General features: G+C 38.3%; 2 protein-coding genes across 2 annotated transcripts in view; one reads left to right on the forward strand and one right to left on the reverse strand.

Annotated features, from left to right (window-relative positions):
* Positions 1 to 27752, reverse strand: part of LOC149717930 (Kv channel-interacting protein 4-like) — a 283534-nt gene that overhangs the window by 237887 nt on the left and 17895 nt on the right. Inside the window, exons 2-3 of the mRNA XM_089841516.1 lie at positions 13709 to 13778; positions 2690 to 2793 (exon numbers count right to left, since the gene is read on the reverse strand). The gene's annotated coding sequence lies outside the window, so the exon portion shown is untranslated. The remainder of the gene's footprint in view (positions 1 to 2689; positions 2794 to 13708; positions 13779 to 27752) is intronic.
* The window catches only part of LOC149717939 (uncharacterized), a 58271-nt gene continuing 36753 nt past the window's right edge, over positions 6235 to 27752 (forward strand). Inside the window, exon 1 of the mRNA XM_089841386.1 lies at positions 6235 to 8204. Within this exon, the coding sequence (XP_089697512.1) occupies positions 7019 to 8204 (1186 nt within the window). The 5' untranslated portion in view covers positions 6235 to 7018. The remainder of the gene's footprint in view (positions 8205 to 27752) is intronic.

The raw sequence follows: 27752 nt of genomic DNA on the forward strand, positions 1-27752 counted from the left end.
GATCCAGGATTTTGTTTAAATACATTATTTGATTCGTATGGTTTTTAAAAATTATACTTTAGTGGGGTTCACAATTTAGTTTCATTAATATTATTTGAAATGTGACGTTATTAGAAATTAAAGGGATACACGATTGTGTTTCAGAAATGTTTTTAGTTGTCAACTATACGGGGGGGGTCACGTGAGCCGTGTAAAATTACTATTAAGGCCCAGCCCTTGGGCCATCTTGTTTACTATAAACGCTGTTGCACTGTAATAGCTAGAGTGAGCGCGTGCGCTTCTCACGGGCGGAGGACCCAACACTCACGATATCGCTCGTGACGACCAGCGCGCCAATTTCGGACCACATTTTTACGTTGGATTATTGCGTTTATATTTTTTCGCGTTTCGAAAAAAGATCCCGTTCGTATATACCCAAGGTATTTCAAATTCAAACCCATACAGAACTAGAGAAGATCAAGATTGAACTGAATTACAATTAATTTATTAAATTTAAATAACTAATTTTTGTAGTAGACTTGAGTATTTAACCTAATGTAAATACTAAAAACCCTGAATTATTATCTCATCAAAATTAATTCAAACTTACGAACTTGATAATTAAAGCTGTAATTTCGGTCTTATACTACAACAAAGGCAACAACAAGGAAGGCCTCTTGAAAAAGATTCGCTAATTTGTGAAAACGAGTGTAAACTAAACCTGATAAATGGGCTGGAAAGTCCGTCCATTAAAAGCGTGCGTTTAAGTTCTAGAGGACTTTTTTTAAGCTTTTTTTCCCAGTACCCCCCTCTAGGATCCCCCTTCGGAGGCTTAAGTCTTTCAATATAGTTGCCTACACACGTACTAAAACTTAAACACGAGAATTTGAGAGCTAGGATAAGAGGGGGAGGAGGAGGAGGGTGGCAAAGGGAGAAGAGAAATCCCCCAATGAAAGATGAAGAGTTGAAGAAACACATTGGTGCGGTGTAGAGGATATTTTGTAAAAAGAAAAAAATCTCCTAAGTACCATACTTTATATAAAGGAAGGGGGGAAGGGAGGGGGTAAGGGAATGGAGCAAATACTTCGAGTCGGGTGTCGGTAAGCGCGCCCGGTTAACCTTCCAAAGGAAAAGAAATCGGAGAAAGCCTCTTACAAAAATTGTGAAGCTGGCAAAAGAGGATCGAATGGGATTAAAACGAAAACGCGACGGAAAAAAAATCAAACAAGATTCAAAGAGCAACTTAACTCCCTTTGGAAAGACAAAAAACAAAATTCAGATTCAAATTTTATGGCCATTTCCCGTGATTTTCCCTGATCATTTCACGTTATTTCCCCAGGTCATTTTCCGTTATTTTCCATTGATCATTTCCCATGATTTTCCCTGATAATTTCATTAGACTTTTCTGGACCATTTCCCTTGATTTTCCCTGATCATTTCACGTAATTTTCCACTCATCATATCCCGTTATTTTCCACTGATAATTTCCTGTGATTTTCCCTGATAAATTCCGCTGATTTCCCCTTGACAAATTCCCGTATTTTCCCTTGATAATTTCCCATTACTTCCCTAACCTTTTTACTCCAAAAATAAACAATCTCTTAGTTCACTTCCTCCATTTCTTTCAGGAGTAAATAAACCAAGGAAACGTTTTATTTTTAAGGGGTTTAAAAAATGGTATAAAGGGTGGGACGGAATTTTGGATTCGACGCTCGATGCGGCGAGCTGTTACGGAATCTAACCCGGATTCTACACACGGAAGCTCCGAGAGAGCAGAAAAAAAGGGGGGAAGAAAGAAAGGCAAAAAAAAAATTGGATGGATGGCCCGGGTGACCATCAACTTAAAATTACGCTCGCCAAATAAAAAGGAAGCCACAAGAAAAAGAGTAAATTTAACAGCCCATCAAATACTCAAAAGTTTTGAAGGTTTAGGAATGTTTGGGTGTTTAACTATGATCAGAGTAAATCAATCAATTGATAAGCAAGGAGTATAGAATCGAAAAATTTAAGAAGTCCTTGTCAATAAATAATATCCTCAAAATTGCATTTTACATTCAAAACTAAATTACCGATTTCTAAATTTTAAATAATGTACGATACTAAGCCTAGAGTTTGCCCTAGACGAAAAGCTAACCCTTTAACGAAGAAAGAAAAAAATTAATTCTAAATTATATTTTGTAACCTCGGTAATTAGAAGCCAATTATTCAAAATCCTCATTAAAAACTAAACGCATGCACGCGATGGAGAGAAAATCGCGATCACTCCCTTTTTGGGGGCAAGAAAAAAAAAGCGTGAAAATAATAAAAATTAAATCTTATCGTTACCAGCGGGTCAAAACGTTAAACGCGAAAAATAATTTAAGAAAAAAAAAGATACTTGTAATTTTCAATTAACTTAAGAAATTGGTGGTAGGATCATGAATCCGGCAAATTTCAAAACCACGATCATAAAATTGTATCTTCTCGATCCACGTATAATACCCTCCTCCCTTTTATGCTGGTCAAAGTTAGCCCTTAATCTATCCGTAGTTCCTTTTTCACATCCCCCGGTCTCTCTTTACGCGGACCCGAAACAAAATCGTGCACTTCGAATATAATCTTTAACAGCGTAACAAGTTTCGTATATACTCCCCAAAAAAAGAGGATACATGCACATCCAACCAAGAAACGATCCGGATAATAATGTTTAATAATAAAAATATGGACTTACCCGTTTTCCGTAGGGTGTTGTTGTAGTACAGGTGGCCATGGATGGGGTTTTTTTTTCATAATTTTGGAGGAAGGTCCACAGTATAAAGATCCAGCTGAATTTATCTATATAAATATAAAAAACAAAGGAAATACAGGTGGATTAAGATTTGAACATTTTTATGGAAAAAGTGTTATTATTTTTCTTTTATAAAATAAACTAATTATATAGTTTCTCTTTGATATTTCAAGCGTAAATTAAGGACTTTGATTGTAGTTCGTTGTAATTTTTTTCAAAATAGTAAACAGAATATGAAAATAGTTATATCAAATCAAAACTATCAAAGGACTCTGATTGTAGTTCTTTGTAATTTTCAAAATAAGTTAAATAAAATTAATAAACTAAAATCAAAACTATCAAAGTCGGTATCATATCTTAAACGACAATGATATTAAAACTTATGTATGTTTAAATACAACCAACTACTGATCATCATTTTAATTAATACCATCATTATTTTCCGTGTAATAATTTTTACTTGTCTTCCACGATTGCTAACCCTGAATTTCTCCAACTGAAATTCCATGAACTAAGGCAAAATTTCCACCAGCCCAGTTCGTATGGCATGCAGTTGGAGCAGTTTTAAAACGATCTAAGCTTAGAGTAAAAGTAATTTCCCCGCAGTTATTCATTTTCGGGGAAGTTAATAAGAGCTGCAAGCGCGTATAGGCAATGTAAGGCAGGGCAGGGCGTATATATAGTTCGCGGAATAAAGAGCATTTAAATATATAAACCTTTATAGCTCCCTGACGCGCTCTTTGCACGAGGGGAGGACGAAATAACGCGGAATGAGGGTCTCTCTGTGTGTAGAGAAAAGAGCGGGAAATAGTAGAAAACGGCGGGAAAAGTAGTCGGATTTTAAATCAAGTTTTCTCCCCGGAGAAATGGGAAAGCGGGGGCGCCCCATACATGCCCCAGTCAGCTAGCTCAGTTCAATTCTCGCTGGCACTAGCTTCTCTCTCAACCCAATCTCGGGCAACGAGCGGAGGAATAAAAGTTACACAGAATTTACAGTATATGCATGGGCAAAAGGGAATTTCCAAATTTTGGCTATAGCCAGCTTTCCTCGTTCAGTTCAGGCAGAAACGTTATTTCTCTTCGTTAACTCCTTTAACTACTGTGGAAATAAATTCGAAACAGCGGCGGCGAGTGTGTAGTAGACGGTTCCAGCAAATGAAACCGATTCGCAGCTCTTTCCCGTACCCTTGTTCCCTAATTCCTAACCTCGCGAGTTAGTTTTAAACGTCTCAAGCGTGCGCCGAGTAAGTCTTTGCACAAATTGACTCCGTAATTGTTTACAAAAGGAAACAATTCATTCCGTGCCATCAGTTAGAACAACGCTTATTCGCTAGAGGGCCTAACATTCCCCCTCTCTCTCTCTCTCGACCTTACCTACCAATAAACCGACCATTTCGAGCTACGTTTCAAAGAACTAAGTTGGTTAAAAGTGAAAAGGTTTACATCAGGGTAAAGCGAGACATGCTTGAGCGTTCAATAAAAATAGTCTATTATCTCTTCCGAGTAGGCGTTTGGAGCAATTCAATGTAAACCTTGAGCCCGCCCATTTAGACTATCCGCTAAGGAACGTATTCAAACAGATCAAAGGCAATCACGAGCCAACTCGTATCTCTATCGAAAAGGTCTATTATCTTATAAGGAAACTTCTTTAAACACATCCATTCTCCAATCTTGATCCCTTTTCTCTTCATCTCGTACAACCCTTTTCGCTATACGAAGCCCAGAAATCAACTGTCATTGATAACGACAGAGTAAAATCCATTTTACCCCTTTGACCATAGTGTCGAGTAACGTCAGGACGGAATATAGGGTATCGGTGTATCGGTAGCCGAAGCGGCCGTATAAGACTGCGAGCCGTTTAATTCGCCGTAATTGCGTCTCTCTATCCACCGGGGGTTTTCTCTCGAGAAGGACGGGGCATGCGCTGTTTCATCCACATCCTCCTCCTCTCTTCCCAGCATCCTTACAACTATCATCCCTATTACTAGCTTTTCCCAATCTATCTTTTCGTATCCCGCGGCCCTTATATAAAGCTACCCGACTCTATTTCTTCGCTCCTCGTTGTTTCCTTTCCTTCCCCCCTAGGAATCGCCTCCCCCCTCCATCTTTATCCCCATCCCGAGCTTTCTCTTCAGCTTCTTCCCGATTTTCCTCCCACACAGCATCCCTTCTCAGTCGCGTCCCCGCTTCAATTTCGTTCACTCAAAACGGGATGAGAAGAGAGAGAGAGAGAGAAAGAGGAACGTGGCGACTCTCTCTTCCCCCTTTTTCCCCTCAATCCTATTCTCCCCAAAACGCTCTTACCAGCCTCTTCCATCTCTTTCGTTTCTTAGTGTTTTTAGGATCACAATGTCGTATCTTCGAGATTTTAAATCGTTAAACTCATCAGTCTAGGTAAGTATCTCCTGGACAAAATGATGGTTCACACGCGTTATAGTGTCATCATAAATTTCGAGCTATTTTTGATTCTTCATTACAAGAACAGAACAAACCAAATACATTGAATTAGGTTGAAATTATAAAGCTGATAAGAACAGATACTACTTCTCGTGTCCCTTGGAAACCTCTCTCCGAAGGGAAATGTAATTTGAAAACTTGTAAAATGCTAACTTGACAGAATGATAGGGCGATAATTCTCGAGTTGCAAACACGATTTAAGATTGATCTACTGTCAATGAGAACTCCGATTCATTTATCTTAAAACAAGGTAATTTCAAGTTACGTCTTTCTAGCGCTAAATTTCCTCCCATTTCTATAGCGAGAGTACTGTTGCGCAGTTGGCGTTCCCAACACGCTTTCATCCCTATATACTAGTCTTCCCATCATCCTCGGTCCTAGGGATCCCTGCAGAAAGGAGAGAGAGAGAGCGGAGGAGAGGACAGGAGAGAGATCGCTCCGACAGTGTCTGCCTTTCGCGTAGACGCTTTTCTGCTCGGGACTGGCGTTGTATACTTGCCAAACGCATCCATCCCTATATATATGTACGTACGTACGTTACCATCTATATTGAATCCCCCATCGCTTGATTCCTATCCCCTTTTACTCCCCCCCCCTTTTAGGGACCATCATCCTAGGGTCGTTTTTCCTTTTTGTGACCAAAGAATCGATGTATCACTTTTTAACAAATCGCGTAAACTTCGAAAACGGGTATTTACGCCGCAATTCCTCATCTGAATTACTTAAAAAGGAAAAAGTCCGTCCAATTGCGATATAAAGTTTTAAACAATTTTTTTGTAAATTTGAAAAATTAGTAAACTCTAAATTTTATACAGTTTCAACAAGTTTTATGTGAAAATTATTTTAGTAAACATCGGAGTTTCCAGTTGTATCGGATTCCAACATTTACAGTTTTATTAAGCAATCAGGCTTTCATTTTTAGCAAACGCTATTAACTTTAAGCTAGCACCTTTAACAATACCTATTACGTATCTCTAATTAAACATTTTATTTATATTTAAGTATCCAAAATGGAGAGGGCAGCGCGCGAATTGAATCGAAAAGGTCTATTAAAGTCTGCGCCCAAAATAAACGAGCTATCAATCGTTTTAGGAAGATTCGCTGGCGTTTAAGAGCAAAGAGGATCTGGCGAGAATGGGAAGAGAGAGAGAGAAAACGGTTTTCTGATTTATGGAGAACCCCTTTAAGAGCTCGCTGGCCGCCTGGCTAAGACGAGAGAACGGAGGGAGTGATCCGCCGTTTATACCACAGAGGAGCAGTGTGTGTGTGAGAGAGAGCGAGAGAAAAGGCTAGGCAGTCAGTGAATTGTCGGCTGGCGAGCCAGAGCAGTCTCTTCTAGCTTCTCTCCTTCCGCCGCGCGTTCTCGAGCCGAGAAACGAGGCGAGTGAAGCAGCAGTCTGAAACGGCGCGCGCTATTAGGAGATCCCTTTAAAAGTCTCTTTTAACAGGTTTCTCCGAGCGGAATCTCTCTTCGTCCGCTCCTAAACGGCGATCGACTAGTAAACAAGGGACCGCGAGATCCTAGAACGCGCGCGCGCGCGCCACTCAGGAGCGAAATCGCTGGATCGTATCGAACCGCTAAAACCAAAGAGAGCCAGCCGTCCGCGCGCCAAGCAAAATTGCTCGGACCACGAGCTCTTTATGCCCAGAGATTTCCATGCCGATAACGAGACAAGTCGAGCCGACCGCTAGCCTATAGCCACGTCTTCATTAAGGCCAAATTCTAATTTAAAATGGGCGGATAACCTTAACTCGTTACGCTATTAATTGGACGAGCGTACCAAACCATATGGACATCTCAATTCTCCGGACACCATGATGCATCCCCAACCCCATCCGCATACCCAAAACGCCCACGAAGGTCATCGCCCCAGTCCGGCCACCCCCAACAGCGCCCAAAGTCCGCAGACTAATCAGGGCATCAATTCAACCACTCCGACCTTACCCTTATTGGCTGGAATGGACGCCAACGCGACCGGGGAATTTCGAACGTGGCATCCCCACGTGTACGGTAAACCACCCAAACAACCAACCCCTCACTTTATACTGGACATCTTGGGTTTGAGGAACAATTTAAACAACAACAATAATATCAACAACAACAACAACCATAACCGAAGCAACAGTTGTTGTACTTCGCCTTCGTATAGTTCGCCCCCTCCACCCCAGTTGACGACCGCGATTAACGGTTCGAGTTACGAAGGTGAAGGCTCCCACGAAGACAGTGTTGACCAGGACTATTCGCGCTCGTACGAAGTTCACGATTCGACATCATCGTCGTCTTTTCATCACGTGGTGCCACGCGCGGCGCGTGACAGACACTACCTACCACCCAACGACCCTCGGACGATACCTCAACCTATCGATAGTCCGCAACCTTTGAACCTATCGTGCCAGGACACAAAAAGGTCCGTCGTCTCGCCGGACAATGAGGCGGGACATTATTACAATCATCACCATCGCAATTCGGAACTGAGTCCGAGTTTAACGCCGGTGTCGACGAGTACGCCTTCTCCGACCCCGGTTCGGACGCCGGACACGCCACCCTCTTTGCACCGTAGTGGAGGATTCGAAGCGCCCCCGGTACAACATTGTCGCCCGTACAGCGGAGCGCACCATCAGATACCCAGTTTACTCCATCATCAGTCTAAATCTGTCCAACACGTCGGGGGTACGAGGAATCCGGCGGTATCCGTGGTACCTTCTCGTCGGGTAGCGCACCCGGCGCCTCAGGGGTCATCGCCTTACGGTTCACCCGTGGCCGAAACCCCTCCGCCATCCTCGTCCTCGTCTTCGCCAGTTTATCCCCATCAGGGAAACAATCATCATGGACTTCATCATCAAGTCGGAACCACGAACGATCCGCAGCCCGTCGTGGCCGATTTCTCACTAAAAACAGCTAACAAATCCGCGAGCGTCGTCGGAAGTCCCGCCGTCGTTCACGCGCCATCCAACAACGTCGTTAACCAGCCTGGACTCATACACGCTCCCAACGCCAAAGGTAAATAATAAACTACCTTTATCATATTCGTTTTCATAAGTTTTCAAATTTTGTTTTGTTTTTTCAAACTTCAGTTATGAACAATTTTTTGCATGATTTTGACTATTATATTTTGGTTATCAATTAAATTGTTAATGTTATTGTTTCAAACGTAATTATGTTAAATAAGAGTATGAAATTTAGTAGCGACGCGTAAGTTATCTGGGCTAATGATTATTAAGAATCAATATTTACAAGATTACGCAAAATTTCACCGTTATGAAGTGATTACGAAATTGAATTGCTAACAAGATAAGCGACAACTTTAAGCCTATCAGTTCCGCAATCGCGGCAAAATACATATAACATTACATATAAATCAATGAACGGTGAAATTTATACTTGTTTTGGATGTCTCTTCAGGCAACATTAAAATCATAGCTCATAACCAAAAAGCTGCCTCCATATTTTGGGTTTCATAACACGCTCGCTCCCGGAGATTCGGGTTCCGCCGCAGCGGGGCTATTGTTTAACTATTAAGAAACCGTTATTGTTTTCGGGGCTGACACGAACTGAACCAATATAATATTATAGAATGGTTGAAGGGGGAAAGGGGGGGTTAGGGTAAAAACGCCAATATAAAAGTGCCCAAGCAAAATTGATTCCCGCCAAAATCTCGATCCCGCCTTGCCCTTATAGCCCACGTGCGTGCTTGCTTGCTTCGGAGTCCCTATTGACCCGCTTATAAATCAATCGGTTCCCCGATATAATAGTTCAAGCTATAAGTTAAACGAGTATAGAATGATATACAAGAGGTCGGATACTTTGTAATTTCAGTATACTATATTTTAAATTCGCAATGTTTGGGCAGAAAGTATCCGACCATTTGATAAATTTCTCCCCTTGAAGCTCGCGCGCGATAAAAGAATGATGTTCTTTTGATTTCAAATTTACCTCACGTGGGAAGCTCGAACCCAAAGCCCGTTATTGCTTTTTACCGACTTTACAGATTGTATAACTTTAAAAGGTAAAGAATGATGTGATAGCCCTTTTCTATTTAATTTCAAAGCCTTTTAAAATCTCCCTTTCCTATTCTTATCGTTATATTTACGTTTAAGGGCTATCCGCCTCGCGCCCGAGTCTTTACGCCAAAAAGCCTATGTATTATTATTATTATTCTTAAACGGTATCCACCCTAAAGACTCCCAAAGAAATATTCGTAATCTTTAATCGTAGGTACTTTTGTTTCTAAAAACCAGTTAAGTTTTACATACTTTGACAACGAAAATTTGACGGCGATTTCGGTCTAGGACATACATGATTTTGTAAATAATACGAAGCAAAATTATATTAACAACTAAATAGAAATGTTTGTAGTAAAATTATAATATTTTAACAAAGAACTGGTGACCTTAACATCGTTTAATTTTAATTTTAATTTTGTGCTGCTTATTTTTCAATTATCTCGTGAAAATTAAGAGATTACGAGATAAGTAAAAATGGAGAAAAGAAAGAAAGAAAGAAAGAAAATCCCAATTAAGTTAAGCACGCTATTCCAAGGCGGGTTTATTACTTGCGAAGATTTTGAAAAGAGAAGCTCTCTTTTACGCCCGATGAAGTCGTCACTGATTCCGCCGCGGTTAAAACGGAAAGATTTAACTCGCGAGCTAAATTTCATTATTCTTTACCAAGAGAATTTTAGTAATATTAATAAATTTCCCAGACTAAAGCGTGAAAGGGTTACGTATATGATAAATTCCCCAAAAGGGTTCATAGGTCAATTATTGAAACCAACGTTTAAGATACGAAAACATTTCTCCAATCTTACGGGGAATGGTTCATAGGTTATAGTCGCGGCGAAACGGCTCAGAATTTAAAATACTAATTTATTCTACAAAAGTTTTGTGTAATATCTCTGGTATAGCTTATACGCTGATAATATGGTTTTAAATCGCGTGTAATGGGAAAAACTCGTTGTCTTTATTTTGTTACCCACTATAGTTGCAATGTTTAAGTACGCCTCCTATTGAAATGGGCAGAGGCGCGTTTTTTACAGCAATAAACATGCATATGAAAAAAAAAACTTACGCCTGATGAAGAGAAGGGGGCAACCGAAATTTGTTTCTTTATACCCTATACACACACGAGGTTGTTTTTTTCTTCTTTAATAGAAAAAGCATGCACCAAAGTTGAGGAGACACGCGCTCATTTTATCCCGCCAAATATTACTGTACATACAAGAGCAAGACGCAATCTTTTTTGAAAAGACGCGCGAGGGTGGCATGTATATACTACAAAAATAATAAGCGTACAAGTATTACCCAAGTATACATACATACATAAGATTTAAAAAGAAAAAAAAAAGAAAAATAGACGCACGCTATGTCATTATACTTGGCGCGCGTGGCCTTTAAAAAGTATGAAAGAATGTTTATGTTAAATTATGGGAAAGTGTAAATGTTTCGTAATGAGGACGAAGGTGAATCGGTATACATTGTCTAGGAGAATTGGGGTAATATCTTTGCGCTTGTAGAAAATGTGTTAATAATAAATTATAAATTGAATACCGACAATTCTACCGCGATATATGCACTCAAATCTAATTTGCATAGCCACTTCCGTTAAAAATATACATTACCACTTAAACGTCAATAAGATATAGGCGGTAAAAGGGGCAAACGATATCTGCGGGGGTCAGAGCTCGTACGGGGTCACTAGCATCATCATATAGGCGCTGTATAGCTCGCCTTTTGGGTGGATACCCAGAAAAACAGATTCCCGGAGAGTTTAAAAAATAAATATAAAATAAAGAAAAAAAAAATAAAATATATCCGAGAGATCCGTTCGCACTGGCGACAGTAGAGATTTATAGCTTTTAGTCCTTTATCCGCTAGGTCTTAGATTTATTACAAAACGGAAAGAAGAAAAAAAGGATCGCAAAGAATTCGCGAAAGATTCGAGCTCTAAAACGTTACGGTAATTCTGGCCGGCCTAGTTTCTACGAAGAGGGTGCTGCTGGGAACTGAATGATCGAATTCAAAGTCGGAATTCTTCCGGGAAAAGCTTGGAACTGCGGAGAAAAGAGAAGAGAGAGAGAGTTTTCCATTTTGGAGCTGCATGGGAACTTGGGTTCTTTCTCTCACAGTCGACTTTCTCGGGAATAAGTCAAGAAATTCGCCAAAACAATTCTTTGTTTCGTTATAATGGGTCAGCAAACGGTATACTCGAAAGTCTTTACCAATTTCCCAAATGCGAACAACTTTGAGATTAGAGAAACCTGATTTGGTGTTAAAGGGGTGAACTAATTACGTAAAATAATATTTTCCTGTAACGCGTATAAAAGGCTCTTACATAACGAAATATTTTGGTTACTTAACCCTTTCAGTTTTAGAAGTGAAACGCCAGCTTCTATTTGAGACGATATTCCCTTTAAATTTCTTAGTGAAAACGCAAAAATCAGAGGTATATTTTGACCAGTATTAAATGAATTGAAAAAGTTGCACCTAAACTATGAACCTGTTTATTTACGTCATACAAGTAAACAGTTTTTCAAGATGGCGCAGTAACCAAGGAAATCAAGCGGTTCTTGTTTGTAGCAGACTGGCGACACTGGACAAGAACTTTAGGTTTAGAACGAGTTATAGATGGGAAGTAAGGCAATGTTTTAAGCGTGCCCTGAGCGCGTTCTTTTTTTGAGGGTATAAAAGTCAGCCATTGGGACGTTATAGGGATTTGCAGCTGATGTATTATAGGGGTTTGAATATAATACTTTTGGAATAGTATAGTTTCTCCCGCATCATGACGTCGCTTTCGCACCACCACGCACCCGTCGGTCCGCCCGTGTATTAGAAGCCAACAAAGTTAAATAGACGTCCGTCTCCTCCTTTTTAAAAGACATACAGAGCGAGCTGACTGAGCTCAGCTAGTGGTGGGGCTACTAGGGTCCTGTCAAGGAGTCTGGCGCCACTAGCTATTAGTCTCTTTTAAAGCGAGCGCCCGCGCGCGAGCCGAGAGAGAGAGAGAGAAAAGCCTACCTACTTACATCATATATACTTACATACATACCATACCCCTCTCTCTCTCTTTCTCTCTATTTCGCAGACTTAACACTCTTTAAGAATAAAACATATAGGAAGTCATCTAAAGCGGTTTTTATAAACACTGGATCGGCCAATGTAATTTCTCTCTTCTAGGCGAGGACGAGAATTGCCCAAAAAGAAATACCCTAACACGTTCCCCTCCCCTCATTTTTTTCCTTCTTAACTTTGCGGAAAATATGTTTAAAGTGACGCTAAACTGGTCTGGGTTTTACGTGTTGTTACGTAGTTAAGTCTAAAATCCATTCCGCCCCTAAAAGTTTTAATATGGAAACGTGACTTAAAATGTAAACATTATTTACTATTTTTAGACGTAATTCAAGACTTAATTATAGATAACTAAGCCCTTAATTACGGAATGGAATAATAAGCCTAATTAAAACCTCCGTGATATTATAAACATAGTTTAAATATTAATTATAACTGGAGAAGTTAAAATTATAAACAGGAGAGCGCCCGCCTAATTGGATATATGAATTCATGGTTTCATCTTCCCTTGAAAACCAAGTCGGGAAGCTCAAAAAAATAAGAAGTAAAGGGAGTTAATGTACGAGCTTTTAAATGATTTTAGTGTAATTGACAGACGGCCGGTATAGGAAAGAAAAAAAAAAGAGAAATGAACCAACTGAGTTAGCTAAGATATATAAAAAACAGGGAATCCAGATCGGGGCGGCTAGTTTTTATTAAGGCCGATATTTATAGAGCTAGACTATCTTTTCCTCTTAATATTGGATCTAGATTTTTGAGACCTGATAAAAAAAAACTTAAGCAGTTCCAAATCAAAGTTGATAGAGTTCTTTTTTTTTTCATCTCTAAGGGTGAGGGATTAGATGGAAATGGATGGTTTCGAAGAATTTCTCTCTCTCTCTCTTCACTCTTCAACTTTATATCTCTTAAGAGAGGGCGAACACCTATCAAATGATCGTTTGTGAAAAGGCAAGCAAGACGCCTGCTTGCTGCCTCTCTCTATATGGGCTCCTCTTTAAATTAGATTCTTTTAAACGTCGTCTTAACGATTGATTGATTCCGATATACAGAAGATGAAGAAGGAGAAAGTACAAAAGTGTTTCTAAATATATCTTGTCACTTCGTTAAATAGCCGCATGCAGGATTTTTATTTATTATATATATATATATATGGATTGAACTACTACTGTATATTGTTCATTAAGATTAGGGTTTGGCCGAGCGCTTCGCTTTTGATTTGGATTTAACTTTTGATGGGCTCATAATAGCCAGGGATTTTTATTTTTTATTAGCAACCATTCCGTATTTATTAAGCTATTGTTTACGAACTGGTTTGGTTTAATACCAGTTGTATAACGTGTGTTTGATTTTCAATCATGTAGCGAGGTTCTTATGTATATGTTCAAAGAGTTTCTTATACTGTATAAATACACCGGTATTTAATAATTAGTTTTGACTTACCGTGCATCGTGGTTTTCTTTATGGATAGCTTTGTTTGATTTTGATTTAGATTAGAATGTTCAGCTCAAATCTGAAATAAATAAAAGTAATTATTGTATTTAGTAATTGGAAAATATTACAGTTTATCGCGACATATTTTAACTAAATCAAGACTCAATAGATCAAAACGTTTCTTAAGGCCAAAACAAAGGTCTAATTTCGTCTATTTACATTTAAAAGTGTCTAATGATCTATTTGGCATCGTTTACATTCATCTGTTATTTTACATCTAACAGTGTTAATAATTTAAGATAGTCCGTGAAAATTCCATGAATTTCGGAAATTATAAATTTAACTATAAATCAACTTGAACAAAATTAGTATTCGTAGAATGTGCGCAGGCGTCAACTGTTACTAAGTCGTTGGTCGAATATAGAGTAAAATCAGGCGGGAACACGTACGCTTCAATGCCAATAATTCGCGCCCTTTTCTCCCCCACCCCGAAAATTCCAGATTCGCTTGGTTTAATTCGTTGTCCCCCCGCTGTTAAAAATAACGAACTACTAGTAGCAGAGTTCCTTTTTCATCGCACTCATCTCGGACCTATACCTCATTACTATTTCATTACGCAGTAAAGACAAAGGCAGCGAATTAATTCCGTCATTAATAAAACCGAGAGACAAGTCAACATTACAAGTCAGAAGTTTGCTAAAGATTTTACTTCAAATTATGGACTACTACGTATCAACACTGACATTGGAGATTAAGTAATAGTCCGAGTCAATCGAAGTATGCTCTAAGTGTAAAGGTAGATTTAATCGTTTTTGAAAGACGGGGGATGTCTTTGGGCGCGTTGCATCTTCGGATTGATAAGGTGAGTGGAAATTAGAAAAGTCGGGAATGACATCACTTCTCGCGGGCTTCGTCTCCTTCCCCCACGTGCTCTTTCGTTGGCGCGCGCTTTTCGGGCAAAAAGTGGGCCGAAAGAGCGCGAGATTCGTTAAATTTTACGGGGAAGCCACCCTGATATGGGCGCGAGTAGCCGCGACACAAAGGAAACTAACTAGAGAAAAGGGTGGGGGTGAGCCATCCATGGCAGCCAGCATCAGCAGCACCACGCCGTACGTCACTTCACTCGTGACGCCTGCACCCAAAAGAGAGGGCTTTACTCCTTAAAACGGTGGTGACTCAGCTAGACCAAGTGAGCGCCTGTTGCTAAGGGTAACCGACCCTCAATTGCCTCTCCCAAGCCTAACTCCGACAGCGTGCCCCATCCACCTTATAGACTAACTATATTTCTCGTGTCATCCATCCAGCTTCCAGAGCCCCTATAGCTATAGCTACTTCTCAACATTCTTCCCCCTTTTTTGTTCTATATGACCAAATATAAAAGTTTTATCGGTCCCCCTTGCTCCGTTACAAGAGTTCATGCCAATCTCAGAAGGTAATGGAGTCGCCAAGTTGACAATTCAACGAAGCACGTGTTGTTTTTTAATTTTATAACGAGACAAGTGATATAAAATCATACTGGACACTTTCTATTAATTCTATTTCTCTTTGGTATTAATCTTTGAGAATTACTGAGCGTCAAGTGACGAAGGAGCGATTTTATAACCAACAACCTTTGAACCCATGAATAAGAAATTCTTTAACTTTCGTTTATTTATAGTTCATATTCAAACCTGTGAATGTAAACAAACCCAAAGAGGTTCATAGCCTCTTAAAGCGTCTACAAACATATTGGGTGATCGCGTTTTGTCCAATGATACGATATATAAGGACATGTAGGCCTAAAATCTGCTGGGTCCAACCTAATCACTGTTCCATTTAGCTCAAACCTCCCCTATCGAATTTTTGCGTGATTTTGTCATTGGACTGTAACGTCTCAACGGGAAAGCGTACCAAAGACAAACGCGTGAACCGTATATAATTTCAATTACGAAGTATAACAACCATCAGTAGTTCGGATCTACGGTAAAACCTTAGGGTGAGACGTTGAACTACAGCCAATTATTTATCGGTTTCCTTTTCTCTTTAGGAAAGAAATCACAGATAGAAAATACAGAAAACAGTTTTTACGCAAACTATATCGAAGTATTGACTACGAATTGAAATGGCAACGGACATAATTTACCAGTTGAATTTTATACAGGCGAAGGAAGGGACTGCTATCACGGAATTAGTATATGAATAACTCAATAACTCCGCCTTTTCGGAAATATAAAACACAAAATGGAAACAACTTTTCTCTCAAGGGGGGCGAAAAACGTTTAGGAGAAATTTGAAATATCGATTGAGTTCCTGTCGTTCTATCGTTTGTAGATCAACTAGAAGTTAATAACGTAGCTATTATTTTACTGACAGTTTTGAATTTCACTGGAGACCATTTATAAACATGTTAAAAATTATGAAAAAAGTTTAACTTTGGTTTAATATAGTTCAGTGATTACTTATAAAATACTTTACAAGACGACAAAAATATTTTAAGGTATAAATAAAGACTTATTTTAAAGGGATAGTGTCACGAAAAACCTAACGTTGAAAAAAATTTTAAACTTCAAAAATTCTGTGAAGTATTATTAATTCACTCAACATATTCACAATTATCTAACATAAATTAATTCTGTGATAACATGAAGGGATTAGACCCGATATTCATTTTAGGGTAAGAGGCATTGGATAATCTGAGAATATTATATAGGTAAGCTTTTAAAGCGACCCTGGGGGGAGGAAGGGGGTATCCGGGATCCAATTATCTGGTATACTTCCGTATATATGGAGCAGGCATACTGGTATCGTAGTGTATAGTCATAGCGGTGGCGTTAAATGTTTAGTATTTAGTCGCTAATGTGTTTTTGCCATATCCCCTCGACACCGAAGAGAGAGAGGGGGGGTTTTGAATAAAAGGGGGGAGGGGAACTAAAGTCGTACGTAGCTCGTTGTCGGAGGCCCGGATTAAGTAAAGGATCGTTATTGCGTTTATGGGCCGCGATCCATGCCATATATTAAGGCGTAAACCCCGTAATTATCTCGGAACAGATACAATATTGACTTCGCTAGCCCGCACCACCAATGCTCTCCCGATATTCCCGACATTCGCTGCCTAGCTAGCTAGCTACCTCGAGACGCACTATATCAAATACCCAGAGTGTTATTGTTAAATTATATCGAAGTATTCTATTTTTATTAGCATCTATTTGAAAAAGTAATTAGTGTTTATGACACCGTAAGTCAGGAAATCATTATAAACACTATACCCTTTTATAACAATTAGTATACATCGTTGAAATTTATCATTATCACAGGCGTTCATACGATTCTGAGCGTATCTTTGACGTCTAAATTGATATTCTAGAATGAAGCTAGTCGCAGTTGAAGAGCGCGTGCTACTAGAGCGCGTGCTATCCATATGAGAACACGTATACATATACATACCATACCTCGCGCCAAAATCGAGTTGCCATGACAACCTATATTGGGCTAGTTAGAATTTTCTCCCCCCCCATCTTGCCCCATTATCCCTCCTATTAAAATCCGTTCCACGTATACTATCGCTGCCTCCCCCTTCTGTTTCACCTTAATTTGTCTATCTAGTCGCCTAATTTGACCGAAATGGTGGCGACCAACTGGTCACGTTAACGTCGGACAATTAATATAAGGGAATGGACGACGTCACGTCTCTCAATTCGGTCTCTTCTCCCCCCCCTTTACGAAGGAATCTGTCAGTGGAAATTATCTTAGCGATTAGGTTTTGGAGCAAATGGACGACGCGGAAATAAACAGCTCCTTTCTCCCGACTCGCCCCCAATTGGAGCAGAGTCTTATCCCTTATTACATATTAAAGGGGGAAGTGAGTTTATTATCCATCATGGAGCGTTTCCGAGACAATGATAGCCTGACTGACCCCTTCATACTTGCTCGTTGCTAGCAAAACCACGCGGAAAAGGACATGCAAGGCCAGATTATAATAATGTAAAATCAACGCTTAATTATGAATAACAAGGGGTTAAAGGGTACATCCCAGTCAAATGGATATACTGTTTACCTTTAGGATTTTTTAAATTGAGTATTATTATTATTTAAAATTGGTAAACAACATGGTCTGACGGGACTTGGGTCAGAAAATACGGTGATATTTGGATAAATTTGAGCAACTTTTAACATAGGGTTTTTTTTATAAACAATAAATTGGAATTAGTTAATTAAATTAACCAAATTCTGCGTTACTAATTGGCTTAATATTAAAAAAATTACCGGGTTATAAACGAGATAAAAACGTAATTAAATATATATTTCAATTCCTCTCCATAAATCCAATTTTCAAATTTCGCAAAATTCTGGTCAATTTTCAAACGAAAATCAAACTAACCTTACAATGCAACTTATTATTCACGAAATGAACCTTCTTTCCAACACTCTAAAAGTAATTTATATGGAAAGAGTGACGGGGTGATTTCAAATAAAAAGAAAAAGAGAAATGATATATCAGAGTGAAAATTACCCCTCGTTGTATACAGAATGGTATCTCTTTATCATTTATGATTTAAGAGTGAAGTATTCCGAGCTAGCGAGCGAGCGAGGCAGCAATGTGAAAAAGAGCTTTTCATTGTTAACACGGAAGAAATTAGCCCCGCCTACGTATCTCGGGGTCCACCTCATCCCATTAAAATGACCATACACCCTGCTGGACATTAGCTTGTTTTTGATCCGGAGCGCTATATTTCTGGACCTTAACGAGGAAGGCGGAAATATATATTATTTTTATCCCCTATAACTGATGATAAGTACGCTTTTTTTCTTTATACATTTTTGGAAAAGGGGAAATACCTTTAAAGGGGGAGGGGAGTGTCAGTTACTATTAAGCCCCCCTAATTATAGCGGAATAACAGAAATTGCTTCAAAAGGTGAAAAGAGAAGAAAGAAGAAGAAAAAAATGAATATTACGGATATGGAATTTTGATTTTGTATCCAAAAGTGTTTTCAGCTGTTTAGGACATTTAAGGATTTAAAGACAAATTTGCGTGACATTTTTCATTTAAATTTTGCTTGTTCGAATCATTTTATATACTGCTACTTTTAACTTTACAATTATTTAGTTGCGTAATTTGTACTAACGTTAGAAAATTTTCGCTAATCTCTCTTTTGGTTTTTTTTTCTCGAATTATAAATGTAATTTTAAAGGGAGTATGAAGCTAATCTAAAAGAAAATGTGGAATAAACATGACGCGTTGCTTCTTAAAGTAATAACCAACGGCACACTTATACTTGTATACACCCTTTAAATAATTTTATATAGTGTTTTATGAAGCAAATGAGCTATTTAAAATATTAAATAAAATACCGTTTAAATTAATCATCGCAAAACATTCCATAATCTTTAGTTATACCTCATTTCTTCCTATATACCTTCCATAAAATGCTTCAATAATTCCATAAATAAGTTAGAAATTAAGGTTATATAAGTGCGTTAAATCGTTTAGTCTACGTAAATTGCAGTTACATAAATTGATTGCCAGCATAAGGGGCGGTTCACAATTGCACAGGAGATATTTCGGCCAAGAGGAGGAAGTGGGGGGGGGGACAACAAGCATTTTATTTTGACCCTGGTAGGTCCGTACGTGACCGAATTAATCAGGCGCTTTATTGATCATAAACGACCCTTAGAAAAACATCCTCTCCTTCGAAATTGGGATATATCCATTCGATCCCGCCTTCTCTCTCTCTCTCTCTCGCAATTCCCGCGTTAACGTGGTTCTAACTATAATGGCTAATGCAGTAATGCTTTCATTGATTACCCCCGCTAGCTCTAGAGCTAATATAAGCGGCCAGGAAGCTACGTGTATGTATGTATACGTGTACTTAGGCTTGAAAATAAAGATTCGAATTATAGCCTTGGGACAAATGGAGCCAGCTGACTATATACCTCTCTTAAACTGTATTTACGACAAATGTTAAATGGGCTTTTAATTCGTTATTGCAAATTTAACCTTTTCGTTTTGATCTTGCTTGCCCTTACCGATATTATTTAGAAATATATTTCCTGCACGCCTAAACGATTTGTTTTGGTTTGAAAGCGACACCGGTATATGTCCTATTAATTTAATTTATATGTCAAACCATGGAGTATTTAATCAATTTGGATGTTGTTGTTACGATCAGTGATAACCATTAATTTTATTTTACTTTTAAACGATGCACTGGTAAAGGTAAATGACCTATTAATTTACGTCTAAAACCATGGAGTATTTAATCAATTTGAAAATGGATTGGCATAAACAATGTATGTTATATTTTGAGTTAAGAATTACCCTAAAATATACTTTTCTATAATTTTAATTGATTGAATAGTCTCATTTAAGCTTTAATAACGTTTATGGTAGAGGTTTTTCGCTTTGTTTCGCCCCCAAATACTAACATAACTTAGGGCCATACCCCGTAACAGTCATACGCCCGCGCGAGATTTGAAAAAGGGCGCGAAAAAGAGTCATGCACAGGCGAAATATAAAAAAAAAAAATATAAAAATGGAAAAACAAAAACGGAGTGTTTATAACTCATACACCTTTTAAAAGAGTCCTTTCTGGGTATAGAAAAAAAAAGAGATTACCACCTCCGCAAACTTTAAGGCGCTAGAAAACAAGCGATTAAGGCATATATATAATATAAGAAATCCTTTATTTACCGCCTATCAAAGCTAGTGTTTTTATATAAAAAGCTTTGGACTGTAATATTTTTCTAAATGGATCTTTATAAAAATAATAATAAAAAAAAAAATTCTTTAAAACGGCGTTAAAAATGAGCTCCAGAAGAAAAGAAAAATATGAAAATAACACTCTTTATACTGTAGAGTTTCCTATATAGTTAGGAGACATTTTATAAGCGTTCCCCTTACGGAAAAGGTATATATTCCGAGCTTTACGGTAAAACAGAGGGTTTTCTGGTACAGAAATTTGGCTGGATCCGCTGGAAGTTTAAGCCGAAGCTGCATGGCTCGCACGCGTTCTCTTTAACTTGATGGGAATTTAACGAGTCCCGAGGGGGTGCGTGGCGAAAGACCACGAATAGGGAGGAGTGGATTGGCCAGCGGAGGAAAACTACATTTCGCCGCCGAAATCTTTACCGAGTTTTAAAGGGAAGCCAAATTAAGGAAACTGCAAACGGTTTTAAAACGATTCTGTAATACAATAAAAGGGGATTTGCCTCTTCTCTTGTTAATTATCTGTACAAAGATTAAAGCCTCAATAACTCTAAAGAGCTCCTATACTTTTCGAAAGGACTCGGATCATTTCTTGCATGGAATATTGGAAAAGAGGTTTTTAAAAATAGCCATATATTCTTTCTAAATTTATGCCTACTGAAAATTCCAAAAGAACTAATATTATTATTTTTTTAACTATTTAAACCCTGTATTATAAAAAAAGGAAAAAAAAAATATGGTCAAAAAACCTTCGACCCAATTAGACAGACCTATTCTGGGAAGTAACTCCTAATATTAGTTGTAAAGGGGTCCTAAAATTAGATCTACTTTTAACAGGAAAAATTCTTCTAAAAATTAGAACTAATTTAAATGAAGATAGCTTCTTAGAATTAGAGCTAATCAAAAAATAAAATAATACCTTATAAAAATAGACCTCTTAGAAAATAATTTCTCAAACAATACTCTCGAACTCTAACATTATAATCTTGGCAAAGCATTTAAAAAGAACCAAACGAATTTCAACATCCCTTTTGCACCGAGTTCTTTTCTTTTCGGCGCGAAAAGTTCTGATATTATAGAGCGACATTTAACAAGGCAGCCAAACAAAGCGTTTTTGGCGAACAGAGAACAACGATACCCGAGAATAGGATATTCCACGGGTAATAGGAAACCCTGACGCATGCGCTCTCCCTCATTTAAATGGACGGCGAAATGGATATTAGAGTCTCTTACTCCGGTTAGCCCCTCTCGTTTCTATGGAGAAATCCCTAACAGCAAGCTCCGTGTGTGTATATTATTGAAATAGGAATTTGAAACGATCTTTTGTTTCGCTGAGCCGACGAGAATAAAAAACCCTATGAAAGAGGAAGGGGGAGGAGGAGAAGAAAATCGTCTGCTATTTTTTTCCCTAATTTTTTTTCTGGAGAGAACCACTAGCTTTGGAATAAAGGATCCTTTGAAAAGAGAACCTCTTATTTCGGAAAAATATAAAGGACTTTTTTTCCTTTGCGATTATTATTGTACTCATTTTTGGAAAAGAAGTCTTACTGTATCGGAAGTAGATAAAGCTAAAATTATATGTAGAAACCAGCTTCCTCCAAAGACCGTGATTCATTTCCCAGAATCCCTCGAAAGAATATTCAAATCTCAACATTAAAGTCAAGAATATTAACATTTTAGTCTCAAAGTACTAGTTAACTAATGTTTATACTTGTGTCGTTTAAATATAATAATTCCTGATGAAACACAAGGCTTAAAATAAATTTAAGAACCTCCAGTTAATTTGGTTCGATGAGTTAGAAATAAAACTTTTGATTTAAAACCACTTTTCTAATTTTTTTAAACTCGGTTTTATACACTAACTAAAGGTCTGCACGAAATCTAACTCTTAAGTAGCCTACTTTGTTGTAAAATTGAAAAAAAAAGAGAGGCCCTTGTGTGTATATTATCTCAGTTGTGGAGTAGTTGAGTCTACGAATACGGGTTAATTTTATCGCTAATCGTTTTAATTGTTTTGTTTCTGAGAGCCCACATGGCGTCGATTTCCACCCCCCCTACTCATGCCAAAAATTAGTTTTATTTTAAACACGGATCGGATGTATAGAGTAGAGGTTGCTTACGTTTAATTTGAAACTGTTCCTACCAGCAGCTATTAATCAATGATTATTTAGAAATGAAAATAAGGGTGTACAGACGTCATAACCTTCGCTGAATTTATAAACATTTGAAATAACGGATATCGCTTATTATTTTTTTTTCTTCTCGCTAATGTACTTAATAAGATAATTTAAAAATTAATGCATTTGAAAATTTAAAGATAACAATTACAGGATGTTCGCTTCTCTCATTGCATCGCTGTTCAGATAGAAACCAATATTAAAGGGCATAAATAGGAAAATATTGCAATTTCGCGAATATAGGCTAATATATTCAAAATATTAAAGTTTATTAACTGTTATATTGGGGTCAACTGACTGTAGTTAGTTAATATTACAAAATTGTTTGAATTTTCCCTGAGCCTAAGGGTCGACTCGTTTCCTAGTGAACCTTATTTACCGAAGGAAACTGAAAATCAGGGATCAGGTCATATAGCTAGCTTCTTAATAAAATGAATGGGAGGAAATGCATGCGTGGATCGAGGAATGAAATTTCAAATTTCGTCAGCTTAAACATTAAAGAGTATCGAAATAGAGTGGAAATAGTTTCCTTCACAAGCTTCCTCCCGAGAGCAGCAAGCACCCTAGCCCCTGAACCCTTCCAAAAAGTAGATAAGTTTGAGGATATTGAAATTTCCCATTTGTATTAAAAGCCTAATATCCCTCCCAAATATTAGTTTTGAATGGTAACTTTGAACTATACTACTTCTAATCTCGCTATATGGCTGGTCGTTGGGTCTACAGCCCGTTTTCTGATCCCTTTTCCCAGAGCTGTGCGCGCCATTTCAGCTAACGCCTTGTAATTACTGAGCTTCAAACTCCGCTCCATTCCCTTCATCCGACTAGTTTGCTACCACTTTCCCTCTTTCCCACTATGAAGGGGAGCAACCCCCATGGGATAATTCACCCCCCCCTTTCTACAGGACTCCCAGCCCCTTTTTTCTGACGCTACACAAGATGGGAATTCAACATATTTAATACTAAACACGCGTAGTAATTAAACGTTACTTAAACCTACATTGGCATTAAGGATGGGATGAACTGCTATATATAATTTCATTTATAAAATTCTTGAGATTTTAAGTTGGAAATTGAAAGGAAATAGTATTTATAATATCAGATTAAAATTATAAACCTTTAGAGTATCAAAGCACGATAATAATCCTCTAAACATCCCTTCCAATAAACCATCATCATATATGACGACATTGATCTATCTCTTTGCTACATCCATCTTTAGGAAGTACTCTCTCTCTCCCTCTTCCATTGCCGGACTAAAAGGCTATTGATCACCCAGTCAGAGAGGGAGGGAGGGAGGGAGGAGTAAGAGTTTCTCTCAGGAGGTAGAGATTTAGAGCACGTGCAAACCATCCTAAAACGACGAGGACGCTGGCCCGACTGCCAAAGAGATGGAAGAAGCGCAAGAGCGAGAGAGAGAGAGAGAGATGCGGGAATATAGCTGAAGAGCAGAGCGCGAGGAGAAAGATACCCAGGGATGAGGATGGGAGAGAAAGAGAGAGAACTCTTTCGCGTTATCCCAGAGAGCGACTCGAAGCTAGGCGTGTTGGGGATAGGGAATGGAGAGGCATAAATGGAGGTTATATGGCTTAGGTGTACAGCGACTACGATTACAGAGAAATAGGATAGCCCATTTTCAACATAGATGAGGGACTGACCATAAAGAATTTGACGCGATCTTGATTACAGATTGCCTACTATTAAATTAAGGAAAAAATGTTTCAGGATTGAATGTGATACGTTTGAGCTATTATCAAATGAGAGTTAAATTTGAACCAAGGCACTCAACAGATACAATTTTTCCCCCATTAATATTTATCTTCTTCAAGGTGAATTTCAAACAAAGCGTACACCTTATTTTCTTTATTGTACAAAAAATGTTTCTTGCCTTATAAAATTCACATGGGAATGTAAACGGTATATATGATCCCTAAACTCCTTGGCTACAATCCCGGCTCTTTTCATTTATCTAACCATAAAAAGGAAGACTCAATCGAGCGGACCAAGAAAATATAAAAAGGAAAATATTTCGTGTTAGGCTCGGGGCAGTATAGTATACCCCCCCCTCCTTCTTAAAAGAGGAACAAATTCAAATTCACGATTTAACGAACAGAAAGGATCCTAGTAACAAAAAATAAAAATTTAGGGAAAAAGAAAGAAATAAAGAAAGAAAAAAAAATACGATTCGACGAAAGAAATAAGGGACGCCCATTAGAGTCCTCTTTTCCCGCGTCTCAATTTGAATATTCAATACGCGTAAAACAATTTACGTCAGGCATACTTTGATACTGTTTACAAGATAAAACTAGTATTATATTCAAGGGGGATTAGGCTTAAGGTTGTTGAATTCTCTATTTGGTTACAGTTACGCGCCAGCAAATGGAAAGAAAACATTCGTATCTCACGTGGCCGCGTTAGCGAGTTTGAAGTTAAATCTCCGCCGTTATAGTCAAAGCGCCTCAACGTATCAGGGGAGGACCATTTCCGCTTAACTGAAATCTCGTCTTGAATTGAGGAAAAGAAGGAAACGAAATAATAAAGTAGAAGACCGAAAAGAGAAAGAGAAAAAAATAAAAGATTTCTTCAAGAGAAAAGATCCGATTTTTTGCTCGAGCAATAAGAGAGCGGGAAAGAAGGAAGAAAAGCGCGCAAAATCGGGGGCGCGTGCTTGAAACCACTTGAGAAATGCATCAGAGAGGGAGTTGGGTGGGATACACGCGCGAGATCAGTGGGAAAAAAAAGTATAGACCTTTTCGACGCAACGACAAAGCATTTCTCATTTTAAAAAAATGATTGCCTTATCAAAGTCTAGCACGAAGCGGCGCCTTCTCCGAATCAAAACAGTCGATAACGGAATAAGGGTAGTAACTAAGGGATCGGGATTCATATATCCTTCCGATGTTCTTCTCGTGAAAACGCGTGCGAGAGAGAGAGAGAGATATTGTTTTTGCTTTTCCCGCGAAAATAGTTCGCTTTTGATGACCCCATCCTTTTTTTGGCGCGCCTAATGGCCTCTTTACCATACGGAAACGGCCTATAAGGCTTGTAAGTTGAAGATCCTCTCTCGCTCCCGTTAAATCGGCTATCTTCTTTCGTTGGACCGCGTGGGTTCTACGGGCCCGTCGTTTAAGTCCGGAAAAAAGAGTGCGTAAAAAAATAGAGGGCTTATAATAAGGAGAGAGAGAGAGGAGCCAGTACTGCAGACGCGCCAGAATATCTATATGGGATTGAGTGAGCGTGGGAGGGAGGGGGTGAGAGATAAAGGGATTGAAAGAGGCTGAGGATGAAGGAGGAGGAGAAGAAGAAAAAGTCTACGGAAAGCGAGCTTTGCCGTGCGCGTCGCCGATATACAAAAGTAACAGAGTAACTGGGTTGTTAAAGCATGCATTCAAAATAGATATAAGTTTGGTTCACATTTGAAAACCAAAAACACTTTAGCCTCTAAGACTTAAACTACCATACTCAGTTACAGCTTTGGTTTCTTCCATTTCTGTCTTTAATAAATAATAATTGAAGCCAATTAACTTCTCTGGTCATTTTGAATAACTGACCAAATGGGAACTTGACCACTAGTTGCTATCAGTAAGAATAAGCTAGACCTAAACATTACGAAAAAAAAAATGTCGGCGTGGGCAAGAGCGACAATTCCAAAAAGCCTATATATCTGTAGCAAAAATAGGAGCAGCTTTTTATAAAAGGCTTTTTAAGGATATAAAAATCCTTTGACTACAGCACCATATATACAGCTCTCTCTCTCCTCTCCTCTGCTTTAGTATGTTCTTGCCATCCTCGAGTTGGCGCAAATCCTTCCTCGGTGCTCTTGGCACGTTTTCTAACAAACCCCTCAAAATCCCTAGCTTCTCTTCCCGACGGCGTATATATACTTCTCCCGTTGTTTAGATGGGATAACTTGCCTGCAAGCGACTTTATTCTGAAGCGGACATCTTTATTACAACGACTATATAGAATATCAGATTATCCTTGGGAACGAAACAAACCATGCACTGCGGCGAAAAATAATAAAAACCATTGAAGGAAAAAACAACAACACGGACCTGATAGAGAGCTTGTTAAATATAACAATATATTAATGGATGATTTTAATAATTAAAGGTAACATTATTATTACGGTTTTTATCGTGAAATAACTACAATACAACTGTATATAGCTTCTTGCTTTTACATCACTTTCTTTGGGGGGGGGGAAGAAGAGCTGAGGTTTTTGAGCAAGAGTAAAGAGAGAAAGAGAGAGGTACTGAGAGAGTTAATGCCTCTTGAGAATTGTTCTTTATTTTAAAGACTCGTTTAATGGGATTACGGAACAGAGAGAGAGAGAGAGAGAAAGTAAGAGAGACTAAGTTGTCGTCGTATAGCTTTACGAGCGAGCAAATAAGTTTTATTCTTTTCTTTATTTTAGAGAAGCTCTTGGCGTATCTTTATCTACTCTAAACTTTTAAGTCAAGATTGCGCGCTCTGGTCTGGTTTGTCTTCTAAGGTTGGACCCCCAAAACAGCGACAACTTCTTAAGCGAAATCTAAACACAGTTAGCGGGTTCTCTCGTGTGTTGAATGATTAATCTAATCTAAGAACGAGGGAACGATAAAAAGACTATTTATACCCTCATTTTCTTAAATGGCGCGGTGAAAAAGTACCCTCGTTTTTCACATAAAACGATTGTTTAAAAATTCTCAAAGCTAAATGCCGCGCTAAAAATAGCCTTATTTCAATGGGCTTAGGAAAAGGGTTAAATAATAGATTTAGTACAAATCTGGATTAGTATTCTACGTAATATCGTGTCAAGCAAAACGAGGTTGGACCAAATTATTAATTACTTAAAATGAGAGTTTGTAATTAACATATTCGGCAATAGTATCTCGTATATAAACGCCTTAAGGATTGAAAAATAAATGTATAATCTATCACCATTTTATTAATACATTCTTTCCAATTCTATGAAACATTGCATAAACGAAGATGGAATAAAAACTATAGGGTATACTTTTTAGAATAATAATAAAAATAGGGATGGTTTTTGAGAGAAAAGATCTCTTGGAACGAACTAAAAAGAAGCGGAAGAAGAAATAAAGAAAAAGAGGAATCTGAAACAGCTAGAAGAGGAACGAACGAATAAAAGTGTATCTTAAAAAAGTTTCCACCTGAATAAATAAGTTGGCTGAATGGGCAATGTCTATGAAT

The sequence above is a fragment of the Phalangium opilio genome, unplaced genomic scaffold (assembly GCF_054372755.1).
Source record: "Phalangium opilio isolate 3A_F unplaced genomic scaffold, DU_Popi_V2 ptg000003l_1, whole genome shotgun sequence".
NCBI classification, from domain to species: Eukaryota; Metazoa; Arthropoda; class Arachnida; order Opiliones; family Phalangiidae; genus Phalangium; species Phalangium opilio.